The 20,061-nt window shown below is 35.7% G+C and overlaps 4 protein-coding genes across 4 annotated transcripts; 3 read left to right on the top strand and 1 right to left on the bottom strand.

Annotated features, from left to right (window-relative positions):
• Positions 1 to 577: 577 nt before the first annotated feature.
• On the top strand, positions 578 to 3,962 carry LOC141645119 (putative aquaporin NIP5-1). The gene is made up of 4 exons (XM_074453980.1): positions 578 to 1,381; positions 2,319 to 2,738; positions 3,214 to 3,275; positions 3,548 to 3,962. Exons 1-4 carry the CDS (start codon positions 1,268 to 1,270, stop codon positions 3,741 to 3,743), a joined length of 792 nt encoding a protein of 263 aa, XP_074310081.1. The 5' UTR covers positions 578 to 1,267; the 3' UTR covers positions 3,744 to 3,962.
• A 512-nt stretch (positions 3,963 to 4,474) lies between these two features.
• LOC141641173 (myb family transcription factor PHL11-like) lies at positions 4,475 to 7,128 on the bottom strand. Its single transcript, XM_074449859.1, has 5 exons — positions 6,945 to 7,128; positions 6,555 to 6,631; positions 6,286 to 6,344; positions 5,735 to 5,816; positions 4,475 to 4,941 (listed from the first exon to the last, which is right to left on the bottom strand). Exons 1-5 carry the CDS (start codon positions 7,126 to 7,128, stop codon positions 4,540 to 4,542), a joined length of 804 nt encoding a protein of 267 aa, XP_074305960.1. The 3' UTR covers positions 4,475 to 4,539.
• A 5,377-nt stretch (positions 7,129 to 12,505) lies between these two features.
• On the top strand, positions 12,506 to 17,112 carry LOC141593532 (protein LPA3). The gene is made up of 10 exons (XM_074414159.1): positions 12,506 to 12,673; positions 12,924 to 13,121; positions 14,406 to 14,453; positions 14,546 to 14,585; positions 14,673 to 14,773; positions 15,157 to 15,349; positions 15,434 to 15,532; positions 16,001 to 16,118; positions 16,268 to 16,393; positions 16,782 to 17,112. The coding sequence occupies exons 1-9, from the start codon at positions 12,617 to 12,619 to the stop codon at positions 16,386 to 16,388; spliced, it is 975 nt and encodes a 324-aa protein (XP_074270260.1). The 5' UTR covers positions 12,506 to 12,616; the 3' UTR covers positions 16,389 to 16,393; positions 16,782 to 17,112.
• Positions 17,113 to 17,949: 837 nt separating this feature from the next.
• On the top strand, positions 17,950 to 19,659 carry LOC141593516 (monolignol oxidoreductase AtBBE-like 13). Its single transcript, XM_074414158.1, has one exon. It carries the CDS (start codon positions 17,978 to 17,980, stop codon positions 19,547 to 19,549), a length of 1,572 nt encoding a protein of 523 aa, XP_074270259.1. The 5' UTR covers positions 17,950 to 17,977; the 3' UTR covers positions 19,550 to 19,659.
• Positions 19,660 to 20,061: the final 402 nt, after the last annotated feature.

The raw sequence follows: 20,061 nt of genomic DNA, 5'->3' as shown, positions 1-20,061 counted from the left end.
TAAGACCGTTATACTACAAATCTTTTTTTTTTTTTTGGACAACCAATACAAATCTTTTAGGGATTCTTGTGCCTGCTCAATTATCTAGGGGGTTTATTTTTATCGACAAATGATGACAAAGCGTATGCTCGAGGTTTTTGACCTCAATTCAACAAATACTTTCGAACCCACCTCAACTCGACTTTTTTTTTTTTTCCCAAGCTATTCTTCAAAATAAAATTCAGGCTCTTTCCAAGAATTCGTCCTGCTCGATAGTTATCTATATATGTTCCGCAGTTAAATATCTATGTTCAATATGTGATTGTATATACAACAATTGGTGGTATATTTTAATCATATTTCCTTAAGATAAGATATGAACAATTTGAGATTTTTTTAATAGGTACTCCGTATTTCCTTAAGACCATAATACTAAGGTAATCACATGGAATTTGCTTAAGAGTTGAAAAAGATAAGTTCATGAATTGTTACTCAATCCACGGTAACATTTCCTTGAAATGGTTGCACACTTATCTCATGCTCCCGTCTTTATGATATCAGCACCTTCATATTTCATCCGACTCTCCAAATGTCAACTAACTTAATTACTACTTCTAATAACGTCATGAGAAGTTCTAACTTGTACTCATGGCCCGGGTTCAAAACCCGTCAACATCAATTTTGCCCTTATGACTTATTTTACACCAGAAAAATATAGTTTATCCGCTATTAATAATGTCACTAAATTAAAATCCATCTTCATATTCATGCAATTTCCTCTTTAATTTTTCGGTGACATATATATTATCGCGTCTTTTCAGGTTATAATATATAAACTCGGTTTTTATATCCCTAAAATCAACATATTTATATTTATTCTAGGTAAATAAATGACCTGGATGGATTGAATATATTCTCGCCGTCTTTTTAAGTTCTAATATATAACCTCAGTTATTATTATATCACTAAATTCAACATATTATATTTTTTCTCAAGTTGTAAAATATATAAACTTTTGGATTGTAAGAAATGTTGAATAAATTGAAATTGCAAGTCAATTAACCTCACTTAATTCGTACGTACAATGTAACATGCATAGATCATGACTAATTTTGGAGCAAAGCAAAACTTACGCTATAATGTAGCATTATATATAACGTAGAAGTAGCCAGACGTATAACACAAATTAAAGTACTCCAATATAATTCATACAATTACGATATAATCTGATAGTTATTAATTGGTGATTTTTAAGTAGCCAGAAGAAGAATAATTATTGGCTAGAAAAATGGCCGTGCATGATGAAATTCCGCCTCCGTCCGCAGCTCCAGCCGCTAGTACTGATCGGGTGTTAACGAGGCAGCCAACGTCTAACATGTTGTGTGTTTCGCTTCTTCAAAAGGTGCTCCTTGTTATACTAATTATTTTGATTTTTTCTTTTTATTTTCGGTGTTACTCGTCCTCGTTCATTTAATTAAAAATCTTGATTCCGCCACTGTATATAAGCTGAGAGACTTAGGTATATCAAATTTTGCATATGACATGGTTTAACAAGTTGAACCAGTAGCGTAGTCAAAATTTTCCGTCACGGGATGAAAAGTTTCAAGAGTAAGTAGTGTCAATAAGCATGCATAAATAATTGGAAAATTGTTCATTTAACTAAAATTTCGGATTTTTTATTTTTCAGCGTGGGTGAGCGTCTCTGCTATCTAGACCTGGCAAAACGGGTCAACGGGTCGAGTTTGGGTCGTGTCAGTTCGGGTATCTCATTAAATTCGGGTCGGGACGGGTCTTTTCGGGTTTCGGGTTTGTTGTCGGGTCTGTTTCGGGTCAAGCGGGTCGGGTCATTTTCGGGTCGGGTCATTTTCGGGTCAATGAATAATAGAGAAATAGCCATTTCAAGTCTTTTCGGTTCAATTAGAGTTATATTTTGTCGGGTCACTTTCGGTTTTGGTGGTTTCGGATCGGGTCATTTTTGGGTCGGGTCAGTTAGGGTCAAGAAAACTCGGGTCATATTCGGGTCGGGTCAAATCGGGTTTTCGGGTCTCGAGTCGGGTTACTTTTCCCAGGTCTCCTGCTATCCCCCTTAATCCCCCACTTCTTTTAACAAGCTAATTTCACAATGGAGATCCTCTGTCCCATTTCGTATCCCATTTTATGTCCCATCACTTCTAATGATGACACATAAACACTTTGTTATTTATTATTGCCATTTTTATCCTTTAAAGTGATCTTAACTCCTAATTTCAAGCTATACATCTTATCTTACGATAATAATTATGTTATATACATACATGATACAACGGTCTTTCATAAGATTTAACGATTATATACCACAGGGCGGAGCCGAGTTCGTCGGGACATTCATACTAGTATTTTCAGCAGCAGGAGGCCCAATTGTTAACCAAAAATACAACGGTGCAGAAACTCTACTAGGAAATGCAGCATGTTCTGGGTTAGCAGCAATGATAGCTATTCTTTCAATGGGCCACATTTCTGGAGCCCATATAAATCCGGCAGTAACACTTGCATTTGCGGCCCTAAAACATTTCCCATGGGCCCATGTACCCGTTTACATTGTGGCCCAATTCGGTGGCGCGATTTCAGCCTCTTTTTTGCTTAAGTTGGCTTACCACCCCTTTATGTCGGGTGGTGGCACGGTCGCTACGGTTGGTGATGGGCAGGCGTTTTTGTTGGAGTTTGTCGCTACGTTCTTTCTCATGTTTGTTGTTACGGCTGTTGCTACCGACACTCGTGCGGTATATTACTATCTTGATTGTTATTTTATTTACGCATGTTTATACATAAACCTGGCGAAGCTGACCCAACCCTAGTGACCCCACCCGAACCCGAATTGAGGTCTCGAATTTGACTCGAAATCCGAATTGACATGACTTATTTAACGCGGCCCAAAAGTTTATTATCGCATCGCATACTGATCGTTATATATCCCCAAATAACTTGATAACAACCCACCCGAAAATGAGCCGAACCCGAAATGACCGGACCCTATCTGACCGGAGTTCTTATATACCCTAACAACTCGAACCCAAATTGAACCGACCTAAAATCCTGAACCTTGCTTAATTGACCCGTTTGTCAGGTCTACTTGTACAATGCCGAAATGAAATTTATTAGTCAAAATGGTGTTTATGTAAGATCGGATTTTGGCCAGTCGAAAAAATAATTAACAAACTTATTTGCTTTTTAATGAATGGCATCTTTAATTTTCAGGTGGGAGAGTTGGCAGGCCTTGCAATTGGAAGTACTATACTGCTTGACATATTGCTAATCGGGTGTGTTATACTTAAAACATCATGCAATTTTTTCAGGAAAATGAGATAACGTCACTAGTTGATATCAAGTGTTAGTGTCACCCTTTTAATCTCTCACATTCATCATATAGAGATTGTTAATATATTATGTTCCTACATAAAATATGTGATAAAATGATACTGAAACTCGGTACTACTTGGTGACAGGCAGTCTTTTATCATGATTAAGTCACCACAAATTAAATTACTATCAAAATATGAAATAAATGTAATCAAAATACATTAATTTGCAGGCCGGCTACCGGTGGGTCTATGAATCCGGCACGGACCCTGGGTCCCGCAATTGCAGCAGGCCGATACAATGGGTTATGGATTTACGGTTTAGCACCCGTTGGAGGGGCGATTGCCGGAGCCGCCGTTTATTCACTCATTAAGCTTAGGGGAGACTCTCATGATGAGCAACCTCGTTCAAAAAGTTTTAAACGCTAAATAAGTAATGTGCTAGCATAAGTGTGTAATTAAGATAATTGGTACACCATGACCTTGACATTTATTTCAAACAATTGATGAATTTATTGCTAAATTTGTAATTTGATAATGTTTTTATGAATACAATTAGTTGGTTTTATTGACTAGGAAAATTATATGTCGTGTTGTTTAATTTATTCGGAGTAATTGAAGCACGGGAAATTAATCTTTTACTAAAAATATAAACCGGGTTTATTTGTAAATGCATAAATTTTCAAATGAAAACGTCTCATGATAGTATAATTATGAGATCACTTCGTATGAGTAATTAGTTTGACAACACACAAGTTAAAAAATACTTTTTGAGTAGGTCTTCTGAGAGACGGTCTTTTAATAAGCTTTATTGAGAGACCATTGTACAATTTTAAGAAAAAGTGGTACTAAAGGTAATAAATAGGTACAAATCATGATTAATGATAAAATGGGTACATTTATTATGTAAATAGGTATGAAATTACTATGTCACGATCAACAATAAAAGGGGTACGAAATACAAATAAAAGGGTACGAAAAATTGGTCTCTCAATAACTTAGTGAGAGACCGTCTCTCCCAAGTTTTAGTGATACTTTTTTATTCTCGATATTGAATACTGAATACAGTTGAACTAAATTGAATAAATCTGAACTGCTAAACTAAATTTTAAAAATTTCGGACAAGTATTATCTTTCTATAACTTGAAATACAAGTGTCTACATGCTTTCAATAGCAATCATAAAATTAATTTACATCATTAGCAAAGTCAACAAGCTTAATCTCTTATAGAATTCCATTAATCTTGTAGGCAAGCAATTTATCATCTAATTGATCACTTTCATTTGCACTAATTATTCCGAAATCATGATGATTATATCCATGTTTACTATCACTATTAAGCTTCAATTGCAAGGAGCAATCACTCGATCCGCCTTCTTGCTTAATCTTCATATTATTTTCCTCGCGATCTTGTTCGTTTCCTAGTGTTTGACGATGATGATCAAGATAAATTTGATTGTAAATCGATTTAGTTTCGTCATGACGAACATTATTACTATTATTATGGCATAAATTGTTGATGTTCATATTACTACAATTTGTGGAAAGGCCTTGTTGTGCTTTGTGTAATATAGCTTGTAGGTACTTTCCTTGTGCTTCCATCCTTGTTTGTATTCTTTGTTGTACCTATCATTCAACAAGTCTTCTCATTATACGGTTTTACAATAACTTTATTATCGAGTAGTGCATTTAAAGGCGCACACTAATTTAAAGGGCCGTTGGCACTAGAGCTGGCAAATAATGACACGACACGAAAACACGACACGAACCCGCCACGAAATTAACGGGTTTGAGTTGAGGCTCAATGACCCATTTATGTAAGTGAGTCGACACGAAGACGACACGATATTTAATTGGGTCGGGTTTGGGTTGAGCTCTCTAAACACGAACCCGACACGAATGACCTGTTTAATAAATTAATCCTAATAATTTTTTTATCTTTCATCACATAAATATACTTAAAAGATTTAAAACTTTCCAAATATTAACATGACACGAAAACACGACCCGAACCCGACACGATATTAGCGGGTTAGGGTTAAAGCTTGATGACCCATTTATGTAGGTGGGTCGACACGAACACGACACGAGATTTAAACGGGTCGGGTTTGGGTTGAAGGGTTTGTGACCCGTTTACATGTGACACGAATACGAACGCGACACGACCCGATCTGTTTACCAGATCTAGTTGGCACCAATAAAGTTGTTTCTGATAGTACCTAATTAAATTTGACGGATCTATGATTTAGATTCTATACACTTGAGTAAAGTCGTAGTTTTAGATTGTAAGGTATATATACCACATTCCCTAACAATTTTGACTTTTTTTAACTCAGAAGTTAAAGTTGTATTCCGAAAATCAGAAATTATCTATACAAACGTGGGGTTGGGATCGACGGACAACCTTGAGAAAACGTACCTGAAGTTGCTCTTGCAATTCATTCTGAATCTCGAACTGAGATTGTAATGCATCGGCCGTTAAAGGGAAATTACTGTTTCTACTGATCCAAAAAGAGAAGTATTAGTAAGAATATATGTTGCATTATTTGTTGCTTACAACCGTTGTATTTTTTTTACTAGGGTAAGCCGGTAAGACGCTCAAAACGTTAGACATACGACGACTTACACTTGATTATCATTATTGTTTCCATGAAATCTGAATGTAGATGCTCCACTGGTACTGGCTTCTACGCAACGGTCGCTATATCTTGTGTATGAATGCTTTGGTACTATTAAAACATGATTTACACTCGGTTATATTACAAAATAAATAAAATAAAATAAAAGGTGATCATAACGTCACACAGAAATATATATACTCTATCACTCAATGAAAATGTAATACTACGTACATGTTACCTATACAAGTTAAACTATTAAAATAATGCTCTTACATAACGAGTGATAAAGTACATTTTCTCTTTGACGTTATTATCAATTCCCAAAATAAAAAGGAGCTCACCTGTTAACTCTGCCTTCAATTGAGAGCTACTATTTTGCTTTTTTGAATGCTGTCCTAGTCTGTATTTCTACGCACAATACACATTACACAATTAGAAAAGCATTTTTTGTATAAAGGGAGACACAAGGATGAATATGATGCTGACGAGGTTTGAATCAGGTCATGATCGAGTACAAACCCTCGTGACTTTACCAATTAAGAAAAGCGTAATAGTACTGTTTAGAGTGAAAAGCATAAATTGGTAAATGAATATTGTAATTGAGAAGCAATGTTAAACCTGTAAATGAGACTTCAAATGGTACAATGTCAACCCTTTCATACCCATGAGCTTTAATACAGCCTTTGGAGTAGCTTCTGCATCGTTAAACCGGAAATGGTTACTTAAATAATTTACCAAGACGAAGGAAGTAGCTACGTAGATATGTAGGGGTCCTAAATCGTATCCCTTCGTGATTTTAATTTTTGTAGTTGATGTCTACAACAACATTTTATTTACAAATCAATCTAGTTTGAAATATTCTCATATATAAGAATTAAGAACTAATTAACTAGCTCAATTTTGCTAGAATAATGGAATGGACAAAATATTTTGAATATAAAACGTAAGCAAATGACTGAGACGACTGAAAAAGTATTGTATATTCATGAGAGAAAGATGATGACATACTATCCGGACCACCAAGTTTGGTGACAGCATCAACAAAGCGTTCATGAAGATCAGGAGTCCATCTAAGTCTTGGCTTAGGGTCCCTTGACATCATCACGCCTCCGTCCACCAACGGGTGGTGGTACGAATACCCGGCACATTCACCGCCACCACCGTACATTCCGTCGCTCATACTTCTCTCCATTTTACTATTTTTTGTTGGAAATTCACTTTGCACAAATTTTATTTCAACCCTTTTTACAAAAGCTAAGGAAAAAACTTAGGTCCATATATATACATATGCATGTGATTGTGTGAATATGACAATTCCATTAATTTGTGTCAATACTATATTAGGGGAATCTTTTATTTTAAAATATGGCGAAGTAAAGTTAAATGATCTTAAGCGACCGTCTAATGTAAAACCGGTTTATACATTAAATTAAATCAATAAACAAGTTATTATAAGTAGTTACTTTAGAAATATGTTTAAGTCAATTTAACTTATTATTTTACAATAATATTGTATTTGGATAAAATTTTAAATAAAACTTTTATAATTTTCATTGTTCAATAGAAGAGAGCGTACCTAAGTACCTAACTCTTAATTAATTATATTACTCCGTATATAAGAATGGGATCTTGGGAAACATTGACAGCAAATAAAGTAGAAAAATTCAACGGTGAAGTTAGAAGACAAAAGAGAGAATTTGTTTGCATCTTGTAAAAGGTTCAAAGAACTATGTATAACATGCAAGCTAAGGACGACGACAATCATATTTTTTAAACGAATTATTTTGTTATTTTATGTTGGTCCGACCGACCGTGTCATGCAACATTATCAAACGTTATTATTTACCCCCTAAATCCCTAATTACCTAGATTTACGTGTGTTTATTTGGTTTGCTAAATTGCCATGCAATTAATTAAGGAAAATACGTGGAGTAGCATGGATGTTTTATTAACTTGGTAGCTTAATTAGCTAGTTAGGTTTTGGCATCCTAAATTGTGTTTGGTATCTCCTAGATTAATTATTTAGTTATAGTCTTTAGGTTGTCTTTAAGGGTGAAACAAATAAAATAAAATTGTAGCATTAGTTGATGTGCAGTTGCGGAGTTAGGATTTTAGGTTAAGGCTATTATGGGTAGCGAAAAATATCAGCGGAAACGTGCAAGTAATGTCATAAATAAACTCGAACAAAGTTCAAAACTTTTAACTAAAATTAGCGAGTATTAGATGGGTATATGGTAGTTTTGTTTTAGATTCGTTTCACGTTTACAGTTGTCTAAATAAGAATCTGTATTCTTACTTGTAATACGGAAAGATTAACTGCTAGTGACCGTCTTAACTTTATTTTTCTGTGATGAATTATGGTGGGAATTCTTTATTTTAGAGCGTAAGCAATGATACATTTATTCGGAATACCTTTTCGAAAACTCTCTATATTTAATTATTTATTAATATTGATTTACAGAAAAAAAAAATATCGACAACATAATAAGAGGATCTAGTAAAAGGACAAGAGATGAACAACAAGGTTACATGACAACCTTAGAATGCATTAAAGAATACGGCAAAGGGATTGAAGTAAGTAAGAGTGTAAGACATGTAGAGGAAAGAACGGCGACGAATATGAGAAGCCATGATCCTACTTTTTAGATTATCTTACCTTCTTATTCATTGAGTCAATAATAATTATTTTTGAATTAATTATTTCGATATCAAATTTACTACTACTTTCATAGATATCGAGTAAGATGATTGTATATGTATCTGACCTCCTAAATATATGGAACTGATTTAAACGAAGTGAGAAACATTTAGTAAAGTGTGTATACGTATGAAAAAATTTTTGTTGTATACTTTGATGAAAAAAAGGTATCTGGAGCGCGCTACTAAACAGAGCCGTACTACAGTACTACTAAGCAAGAAATATCGATTCTTGTAATTTAAGGCCTTGTTCTTTTGGACTGAAACTTATCTGATCTGAACTGAACTAAACTTATAGGATCTGAACTGAACTGAACTGAACTTATAGGATCTGAACTGGACTTATTGGATCTGAACTGAACTGAACTTATAGGATCTGAACTGAACTTATAGGATCTAAACTGAACTGAACTTAACTTATAGAATCTGAAGTTAACTTAAATTAGTATCCCAACCAACATGACTTGAATATGTTTTACTTCACTAAAAAAAAGTACCTTTAATTTATGAAATAGTGAAAAATAAAAGTCTCCCATAGGCCACGACTAACGTTTAATTTGAAGATCAAGCCAGCACGAGGATATTTTGTTAAACACAAAAACTCAAGAGAGACGGTCTATCAATAGCGTTATTGAGAGACCTCTCACATAATGGGGTGAGGGACCCATTGAATTTCTTTTTTCTTTTTTTCCCTATTATGTCTCACACTAAATTAGTGGAAGACGGTCTCTCATGAGACCTACTGTTTAGTAAATACAGTTATTGTATTTAGAAGATCATTTTACACAATAAAGATCAAGAATATAGTCAACCAAATTGATTTAAATATAAATATTTAAATTGATTAAAATATAGATTGAATTTTTTCTATAACTAAACTGAAAATAAAATGTGGAAGTCTTGGTTAGAAAATAACTTAAACAATCAATAAGTTAAGTAATTATACATAAGTGTCTAAATTGGCCTTAGGCTTTACATAATAAATCATTTATTAGCTCCTTCCTCCAAGTTATTTGTTCCCTTATTTTATTTTAAGGTTTTATTTTAGGATTGTTTCTAATAGATAATTTGATTCTTTACTTTTAATTTGATCCACTTATTATTTATTAATTAAGCATCTTTTTTTTAGTATTTAAGTTAAAATTATAGGTAAACAAATAATCGGAAGAGATAGATAAAGTATTGTTTTGGAAAAAGAATCATAAGGTAGAGTAACTACGAAAGGCCAAAAATAGGAGATGGACATATCAAAATGCCGGCGCGAATATTAGGGGTAGTCACGTGCCACGTCGGCTATAATGTAGTTATACTGTAGACCGTTAGACGGCGTGTCCATGTGACTAATGAAATGAACCTAGTCGTTTGCGCGGGTGGGAAAGTTAGTCGGATCTTTCATGAAATTCATAAATCTTTTGAGGTTCATTTTCAATTTGGTTTTGTTTAACTATATTAATTCACTAAAATTTTATAGACGATCTCTCAGTAAGTTATTAATATACTTGTATTAAATATTTTTTATTAAGAGACCTTAGCCTAAGTTAACCCTGACTCGAAAGTCAAATTAACGAGCGAAGCATGATACGTAACCCAAATTGTCCCACTCAATATGTCCCCACACAAATGTTTACTGTTGTAAATTAATCATGGTTCCTAATGAACTTAATAATAACAATAAACTTCTAAAGGACTTGTTAAATTCAACTACGGGTCTGGGCCGTACCCAAATGGAGGAGAAAGAGTCCACAACGTAGGCTAAGAGGGTTCCACTCTAAAACCAATTGGCGATAGAGGGAGTAGCCCCTTACCTTATAAAGTGGTAATTCTTCTCCTCTTTTATCAATGTGGGACAACCCTCACATGTGGAACTTTGAGTTTATTCACACTCCCTCTCACATGTGAGGCCCACTTTTCACACAGACTGGACAAATTCATTCAACTGAGCAACTTTGCTGGAGCAACTTTGCTGGACTCCCTCTCACATGTGAGGCCCACTTTTCACACAGACTGGACAAATTCATTCAACTGAGCAACTTTGCTCGTCCGGACAAATTCAACTAAGCAACTTTGACGAGCAAACTTTGGCCCATTGCAAACTTTGGCCCATGAAACCCAGGTCTTTAGCCATGGGCTCTGATACCATGTTAAATTCAACTACGGGCCTGGGCCGCACCCAAACGGAGGAGAAAACGTCCACAACGTAGGCCAAAGAGGGTTCCACTCTAAAACCAATTGGCGATAGAGGGAGTAACCCATTGCCTTATAAAGTGGTAATTCTTCTCCTCTTTTATCAATGTGGGACAACCCTCACATGTGGAACTTTGGGTTTCTTCACAGGACTTGAATCCAAATGGCCCGACTCCCCTCGAGTTTTAGCAAATACAAAAATGACCCTACCCAAGCACGACCTTGTTCACCCATTTTGATGAGTCTAATTATGTTTATTACAAGTTCATAATACTGCAAATATTGTGAACATAGTTTAAAGTCAAAATTAATTCAAGTCAAGAATAAATATTAAAGGTCAAAATATTGTTTGTATATCATATCACTGCAAGCATCATTTTGGCTTAAATATCATTTAATCAACTTTTTTTTAACTAATTTATCACAAATCCGAGCTTTTGTTTTCCTCATTCATTATACTGTCCAAGACTCGCTATTTTTTTTTTGTTGATTTTCGCAGTATATATTTTCCTCATTACAGTACATTTTGACCATACTACCTCTCTCATTAAAAAGTGTACCGGATTGAAAGAAAAACAAACACGCCAACTCTTATTCACCTGAGTGGCTCCTTCAACACCAAATTCAACCCAACCTACCAGAATCGCCGCCATTACTCTTGCCCTGACTAACCACCGCTGCCTGTCTCAACCTCTGTTAACACCGTCCTTCTCCCTCATACTCTCGCTCCTTGTCGGCCAATGACTCACTACCTCGCTCACCTATCTCGTTGGCCACACGCAAGGCAACAACCATCCTTGCCGTCCACCAACACCAGGCAACCACTGTAACACCTCCCATTAATTGGGAGGCCTTCCTCAAGATCATCCTAGTCATTGAGGGTGTTACACAACTTGGTTTCCCAATATTGTAGTGCAAACAATCGAAATGGAAGCAATTTCAATAGATAAGTTTAGCGTTAATTAAAGTTAGAATCTAACTACAAATCCCAAATATACAAACCAAATATAAAGTGGAATCTAAATATCAATGTCAAAAATTAGATAAGAAAAAGTGGTGAGGTGTCATGCTTAAAGGAGACCGCTCAAAGCCTTGACTCATCCAAATGCGCAAGTTATCTGTCAAACCATTGCTTTAGTACTTTTCATATAATCGGAAATATCATATAGTTCAGCACAGCCACGGATATTTTAAAACATTTTATTTCAGTCTTAATAATACGAGTGCCTACAAAGACATGATTGCTACAATTGAAGCTTAAGAGGTTTGATTTCACTATTGAACAAACTTCACAAAAACTCTGCAGAGACGGTCTGGTGATTGCCACTTTTGCGTATAAAGAAACGGTATGATACTTAACCCCTTTTTAAAATTAGGCTCTGTTTGGCAAACTACCTGAAAAGGTAGCTAAAACCTGAAAAGGTAGTTGGAAACTGAAACCTGAAAAAGTAACTGATAAGGTATCTGAAAATTAGGAGCTGATAAGGTAACTGATTATATAAAAATGTGTTTGTTTGACCAAATAAGTTACTTGCCAAACACTTCCAAAAAATTTAGGTAGCTGAAATTTTGGTCAAATAAGCTACTTGAAATATCGTACTAAACGAAGCCTTAGAGTAGGTTTTAGTGTTAAAGTTAAGACGGGTAATATCGCCTCATATGAAAATTTATGGTGTTGATGAGATAATGGCCCACTCGAGGAAAAAGTTTGAAACACAAGTTCATGTTTAATCCCAGGCCAGTACACTACTCTAGTGAGTCTAGTCTCTGGACATTGGACAACAATCAATCTTTGAAGAATGTTGTTTTCAGGCGCCAATTTCACAACCTTAATACCCTCCCTCCCATTGCACCATGTAAGCTTTTATTACTTTTTTCCGTCTCGATCATTTATTTAATTAATTTAATTTATTTTTTAATCAAACGTAAATAAATGTTTAAAAGTATTGTCGATGAAATTACCGCATCGGAGGATGAAAATTTTGAAACTTTTAGTTAAAATAACCGACTTTTTTCTTAATTGACTTACGTATTACCTGAAATAATTTGCCCTTTCGGAGTTCAAATACTGATTCCGCCCCTGCTTGTTGAATTTACGAATGTCAGGGTGGGAAATCCCAATTTTTTACGAGGCGGGAAAGTTTGAATCAGTATCAAAATGGTGGTGAAATGATGAAGAACAATGGTAGAAATTATCAATTGGGTTTGATGGTGCATGCTGTTTCGTCATCTGGTGATCAAGATTTTGCTACTAGTGTATCTGATATACCCTTTCCATCTGATTACTCTCAGCTTCTTCGTCAAGTAATTCTTCTGTTTTTGTTATTAATCGCGACATTATGAAGTAATAGTCATTCGATGCAATTCTTAATGCAAGTTTTATTTTGGGTCTTCGAGGGTAATGTTGCATCCATCTGACCCTATTAGGCATTAAACCACAATTTGTGGGAGCCCTTGAGGCACGAGGTAATGTTGTTGTTGATTAATTCATTATTATCTGATAATTGTCATCTTCAATCCTATTATAAACTTCCATTTATCAGAGCCGTCTCCCATGTGATTCACTCCTTAGGTTGATAATTAGGCTGTCAAAGCTTGTGAATTAGAATCCAAGTAAAGGATTCACTCCTTAGGCCTAGGTGTGTTTGGATTGAGGGATTTGGAAGGAGAAGAAAGGGAGGAAGAGTAGGGGATTTAAAATACCTTGTTTGGATAGCAAATAAGGGTAGAGGGAAATGAAGGGGAAGGATTTGGAGGGATCAATTTTCCCTCTTTAAGGCAAATCAAAATCTCTTCACAATAGGGTAAGATTTGGAGGAAAATTGTATCCAAACACCCACACCCCAGTTCCCCTCCCCTTCCCTTCCCTCCCTTTTTCTTTCCTCCTTCCCCCTCCCCTCCCTTTGCCCGGCCTCCACTTTTGCTATCCAAGCATACCCTGGGTTCTCTGTACCTCTGATGTCAATATTGCATATAGGTATAGACAATTGGTTACTAGAGGTTTGTTTGTCAAGTATACAGTGCTAATGACAAATTTCGGCACTAGTATGTGACTATGTGCTGCCATCTTATCTGATTTCCTATAGTTTAAACCTTCTCATTTGTCATGGTACAGTTCACTTGCTAGCGTTTTAGGCGAAACTATATTCAAAGTTCACTGCTCTGAGATTTACTCTTGCGCTTCCTACTTTTGATTTACTGGATAAATGAGACAGCCTGAAAATTGAATGTCTCCTTGAGTCCATAGTGTTGTTTGTAAGCAAACTTCCTAGAGGCTGAGCTGTACAGCCTGTACTTCATCGTCGCACATTCACAATTCATGTGAATTTATATTGTTGTCTATGTCGTGATCATATACAGCTCAACTCTTTGTCTCTCACTCTCTACTTTAATACTGTGTGAACTGGCGGATTCAAGTGTAGTTAAATAGTAAGCCGTAAAGGCGTAAACCAATTTTTGAGCAGTTTGTTTAATTTTGGGTTGATATAAAATAATCTGCAACTTTTACAACTGATAATTTAATAATTTTCAGCCGGACACCCTATACAAATATTTTCGGTCTGCCACTGACTGTGTAGTAATTTACAGGCAAAAGAAGCAACTGAATCGGCAATAAAGAATAAACTCCAGCTGATGGTTAGGATTTAAATTTTATGAATCTCACATAAGCCATTTAGCCAAGTATTCTGATCACGGGACCTGCTGTTTCTAACGAAATTGGTATGCAGGAAATTGAATTCCCAACTTCTGGACTACAGTCAGTACCAGGTTTGACATACTTCACTTTGTACGAATCTTGAGATTGAGATAATATAGTAGATCTTTAGGTGGTTATGGCTCTATATCTCTGTTCAGGTGATGGTGAAGGCGGCAACGAAATGACTGAAAGCATGCAATTGATTCGTGAGTTCTGTGACCGTCTTGTAACTCCAGAAAAAGCTTCGCGTACCAGAATAGTATGGTTGTTTCTGGGAAATTCTATGTAGTTTTCTCCTCTCGTAAAGCTCGTTTGTTTGCTGTTTACCAATGTGAAATCTCCCCCCTAATGTGTGCACTATTTATGCGATGACAGTTCGTTTGTTTGCTGTTTACCAATGCATGCATTAATTATGGAGTACTTCATGGGAATTTCTGTCTATTAGAGTTCAGAGAAAATAAGCGGCTGTAATATGTTCAGTGTGGTCGGATAGTTGTGTATGACATGAATCTGTTTAATCAACCGGATAGTTGTGTATGACATGAATTTGTTTTAGCCTTCATGAGTGTAATAAAAGTTGACTATATGTTTTTGCCTTGCCCATGTGGTTGATTTTGTTTAATTCCTGCTTTCCGAATGTAGTTTTTCCCAGAAGCTAGTGAAGTGACGGTTGCCAAAAAATCTGTTTTCGAGGGAGTTACATTCAAATTGGATTACCTGACAAAGCCATCATTTTTCGAGGATTTTGGCTTTAGCACAAAAGTCAAAATGGCAGACCGTGTGCGACCAGAAGATGAGTTGTTCCTTGTTGCATATCCTTACTTCAATGTCAACGGTAGGTTACTTAATACTGCATCTCCTATCCTGCCCCTTTTAACCGATTAATACTACATTAACCTGATTTTTTTTTGTAATTCAGAGATGCTTGTTGTGGAAGAGCTTTACAAAGAAGCTGTTGCAGACACATCAAGACAATTGATTGTTTTCAACGGAGAACTTGATCGAATAAGGTCCGGATGTATCCTTTTGTTGACATGAATACATGAGTTTACCAAATGCAATAAGCCGTTAACTGAATGTTCTTCTGCTGAAATTACAGGCCAAAATTTCAGCATCTGTGTGTTAGCACTCTATTAACTTCTCCGTTTTTTATATACTACCCTCTGTGTGCTTTCTTCCCAATTCTCAAATTTCCCTTCACATAATTTGAGAAGTGGGAAGAAAATTTAAATACGGAGGGTTTGCACTGTGTGCAATCACTCACATACAGTGGCAAGGAAATGCGCTTTATAAAATGCGAGGTCCTGTGATACGAGAAAGCTAAAAGTTGAAGCTTGTTTTGATCAATCAACATTTTTTCAAAAAATTTCAGGGTCCGCCACTATATGTACAGTTGGTCAATTTGTTCAGGTTATTGAGAGTGAGTTACCTATTCTCTTAATTCAATAGATTAGAGTTGTCCTTAATGTCAAGTTGTTAACCATAGACTATCCATCGTTCTTCTATCCGAAGTTGGCCACACTTACCAAAACCCTGTTGCCAAAGATGGAAACTGTGTATTATATTCACAATTTCAAAGGACGAAATGGTGGCACGCTTTTCAGGTTTGTACTCATAAATTTATTCTAGGCAAGTATTAATTGATTTTTTGCCGACTCTTGGAGAATCATATATGGTTCTGAATATAACTGTTTCTTTATCCACCCTGCTTTCTTTCCAATGCATAATTGTAACCAAAAAATGGTAACTGCAGATGTTATCCAGGCCCATGGAAGGTTCTTAAAACAATTGGCAGCAGATACATGTGTGTTCATCAGCAAGAAACTATGCCATCTCTGAAAGAAGTTGCCTTGGACATCCTTCCATCAGCTTGAACCCGGTAAGTCCTTTCAAGTTTTTCATAAATCGCCAAACCCTGCGTCTGTAGTCAAAACTTGTATCTATTTTCTGCCGCACTTTGGCTGTTTAGTCAGGATTGTCTTCATTGAATGGAATACCCTAAAACATTGTTTAGAAAGAACACACTCTCTCAATAAGATTTCTAGGAGAAATAATCCCTGATTTTAGATTAGATGCTATTTGCTAAGCCTGGCTTTGTATAATTGTAGCAAGGGTAATTAAATGAGTTGAGGGCTGATAGTTTAAGTTACCGAAACATAATATATTTGTGACTCCCTTAGAACCGAGGATATCAAAATGTGTTTAGATACTGGTAATAGATGCTAACAAGATTAACAACTCCCACCAAACATTCTAATTCGCTGCAGCTTAGAGCGCATGGTGTTTGGATCCAAATGTGTTGGTGAAGTAGAGCTTAATGTTGGAAAACTTGCCAAGTGAACAATGAGCCGACATGGAGTTTGCTTCATGATCATATCTACAAAACAGTCGGCAGAGTAGGAAGAAAATCAAAGCTCTTTCTTGATCATGCCGTCGTTGATATCTGTCAGGTTCAGTCATCCCTTCATTCGCCTTCCCTTTTCTTTCTTTTAGCATTTACTATGTTCCTTCAGGAAACATTTTCTTGTAAATGGTATACGCGTGTATAAAACTATGTACATCCTACCTTCATACCTTTCCGTCGTTGAGGAACTGGCCTATTTTCCATCTTATGTTATTGTTATTGTTTAAATATAGTGCACACTAATAAATTTAAGGTTTTTCTGTTCTCTCTAGACTCTAGAGTACATTTTCATTTCTGTTTCCAGTTAAGGCAAAAACTCATTATTTTTTGGTTTCGAATTTTGATGGACTAAACCACAATGACTCACTGAAACTAGTTCCGCCTAACGAAAAACTCTGAATCCGGCACCCACCGTCTTCCCTCCCTTTCTGACCAACTACCAAATTTGTCCTTTTGAGTAACTTATGACTAATTATTTCAAAGAAAAAAAGCTGTTTAAAAGATGTGGCGCATACTAAAGGAGACCAACTACATAAGATCTATTACTAAAGAAATGCCCCCAAAGAATTGTAATCCATTAATAAAGGGACGTTCAGGATTGTATTTCTGTAAATAAAAATGGTTTTACAAGGCGGAGATTATCCGATCACGAGTTTTCTCAAAATAATTTGTTTTAGTCAAACCTTTACTACAAAGAGAAAGAACAGATAAAATTAGTTAATCGTACCTCCACCGAGTCTTTGACAAATCGCATTTAAATTTCTTAATTTTTTTTTCATTAGATGATTGTGATTTTTAACCCGATAATTTTCCTAAAACCGCAATTTCCTTCACATATTATCCTTTCCTTTTAATTTGTGTGCTCAACAAGGTAGGAAGTTTCAGCTTTGTCAGAAAGAGAAGTTCCTGTATAAGCTGTCATCTCTTAAGATTTAAGTTATATAATATACATGTTAGGTAAAGTGTAGCTGAAAATGTCCCTACTCTCACACTTTATTATGGTAAATATGTTCATGAATCTGATTATTGAAGTTTAGACCGAAATCAAAACAAAGAAAAATGATTGATTTGAGAGCTTTTTCTCTGTTGCTACTGCTACTGCAATCGCCATTTTTTGCAGCATCACAATCTCTGGCACAAAATTTTGTTCATTGTCTAACTTTGAAGACCAACATTCCAATACCGTTTTCTAAAACTTTCTTCACTCCGAAAAATTCATCCTTCACTTCTGTTCTTAACTCCACTGCTATGAACTTTAGGTATCTTTTACCTTCAGTTAAAAAACCCGTCATCATTTTCACCCCAGTCACCTATTCCCATGTCCAAGCAGCAGTTATATGCACAAAACAGCTTGGAATTCACCTTAGAGTCCGCAGTGGCGGGCATGACTATGAGGGTGTCTCCTTTGCATCTGAAATTGACTACCCTTTTATCATATTAGACCTCTCAAAAATTCGGGAAGTAGCGATTGATATAAAGGATGAGAGTGCATGGGTTGATGCTGGAGTAACTACAGGTGAATTTTACTATAAGATAGCCGAAAAAAGTAAGGTTCATGGTTTTCCTGCTGGTATTTTTACTAGTTTAGGAATTGGTGGGCATATTACAGGTGGCGCGTATGGTGGGATGCTTAGAAAATACGGACTTGGTGCTGATAATGTGTTAGATGCTCGAATAATTGATGTAAATGGCGAGATTCTAGACCGAAAAAGCATGGGGGAAGATCTTTTTTGGGCTATTAGAGGCGGTGGTGGAGGAAGTTTCGGGGTCATTTTAGCTTGGAAAGTCAAGTTGGTTCGAGTGCCTGAAATTGTGACGTATTTTGCTGTCACAAAGACAATCGAAACTAATGAAGATGTTAAGCTTTTTAATACATGGCAACATGTGGTTGATAAGCTTGATGAGAATCTCTTGATCAAAGCTACAATGGTTTCGACAAACGCAAGCATAATTTATGAAGGATTGTTTCTGGGTAAATCCAATGAACTTCTGGGAATAATGGGCAGAAATTTCTCAGAATTCGGGTTGCGTAATAAAGACTGTCTGGAAGTATCATGGATTCAGTCAGTTGTTTACTTGGGTAGTTACCCAATTGGGACTTCTGTTGAAGTATTACTTGAAGCCAAGTCTTTAATCAGGACTTATTTTAAAGCGAAATCCGATTACGTCAAAGAACCAATCCCAGAAAATGCAGTGCAGGAAATGTGGAAAAGACTGAAAGCAGGAAATAATGCAGCTATATTAGTTACTCCTTATGGAGGAAAAATGAGCAAAATTTCGGAATCCGAAATTCCTTTTCCTCACAGAAAGGGAACAATTTACATGGTTCAGTACTTTACTTCTTGGCAAGACGGAGAATCGAGTGAAGAAATGCATATGAATTGGATTAGAAACATGTACAAGTATATGACACCTTATGTTTCTAAGAATCCTAGAACTGCTTATGTTAATTACAGGGATTTCGATTTGGGGATGAATCGGAACGGTAATGGTATTCGGGTTGATGACGGAAATTGTTGGGGTTATAAGTATTTTAAAGGGAATTTTGATAGATTGATGAAGATTAAGAGTAAAGTTGATCCTGATAATTTTTTCAGGCATGAACAAAGTATTCCACCTATTTCTATTTAGCTTTGACTGATTGCGTCACCGTGTGATACCGAGTTTCGGTATGAAAGATGTTTAATTAATGATGGTTATTACTCTAAAACACTTAATAACAATCGTCATTATTGTTACTGTTTGATGCTTTGCAATCATGGTAAGTTGGTAGTGGACAGTGGTGTGGTTTTGTTGCCCATAGTTCTGATTTTTTTTTTTTTGTTTTTTTTTGTTTTTTGACAGAGAGTTGTTCTGATTTGAGTATATCTATTTGTTTTTCATTGCCAATCTTAAGTCTTACACAGTTATACTCCTCACAAATTCTCATGTGAGATGAACATATCCGATTTAACTTTAAACGAGTCAAACAGTATAGGTAAGACAAAATAAGATGAAAAAAAATTGTCTTATCTAGGCAAATATGTAGTATTTGACCCGCTTTATTAAAAGAGATAGACACCTAATTGTACACTCCTACTTTTACAAAACAGTTTTAGAAAAATAAATGAACAAGATAGACAAAGAAAATTGGAAGCCAAGAT

Source organism: Silene latifolia, chromosome 1, assembly GCF_048544455.1.
Source record: "Silene latifolia isolate original U9 population chromosome 1, ASM4854445v1, whole genome shotgun sequence".
Classification (NCBI taxonomy): Eukaryota; Viridiplantae; Streptophyta; class Magnoliopsida; order Caryophyllales; family Caryophyllaceae; genus Silene; species Silene latifolia.
This window is presented reverse-complemented; position numbering and strand designations above follow the sequence as displayed.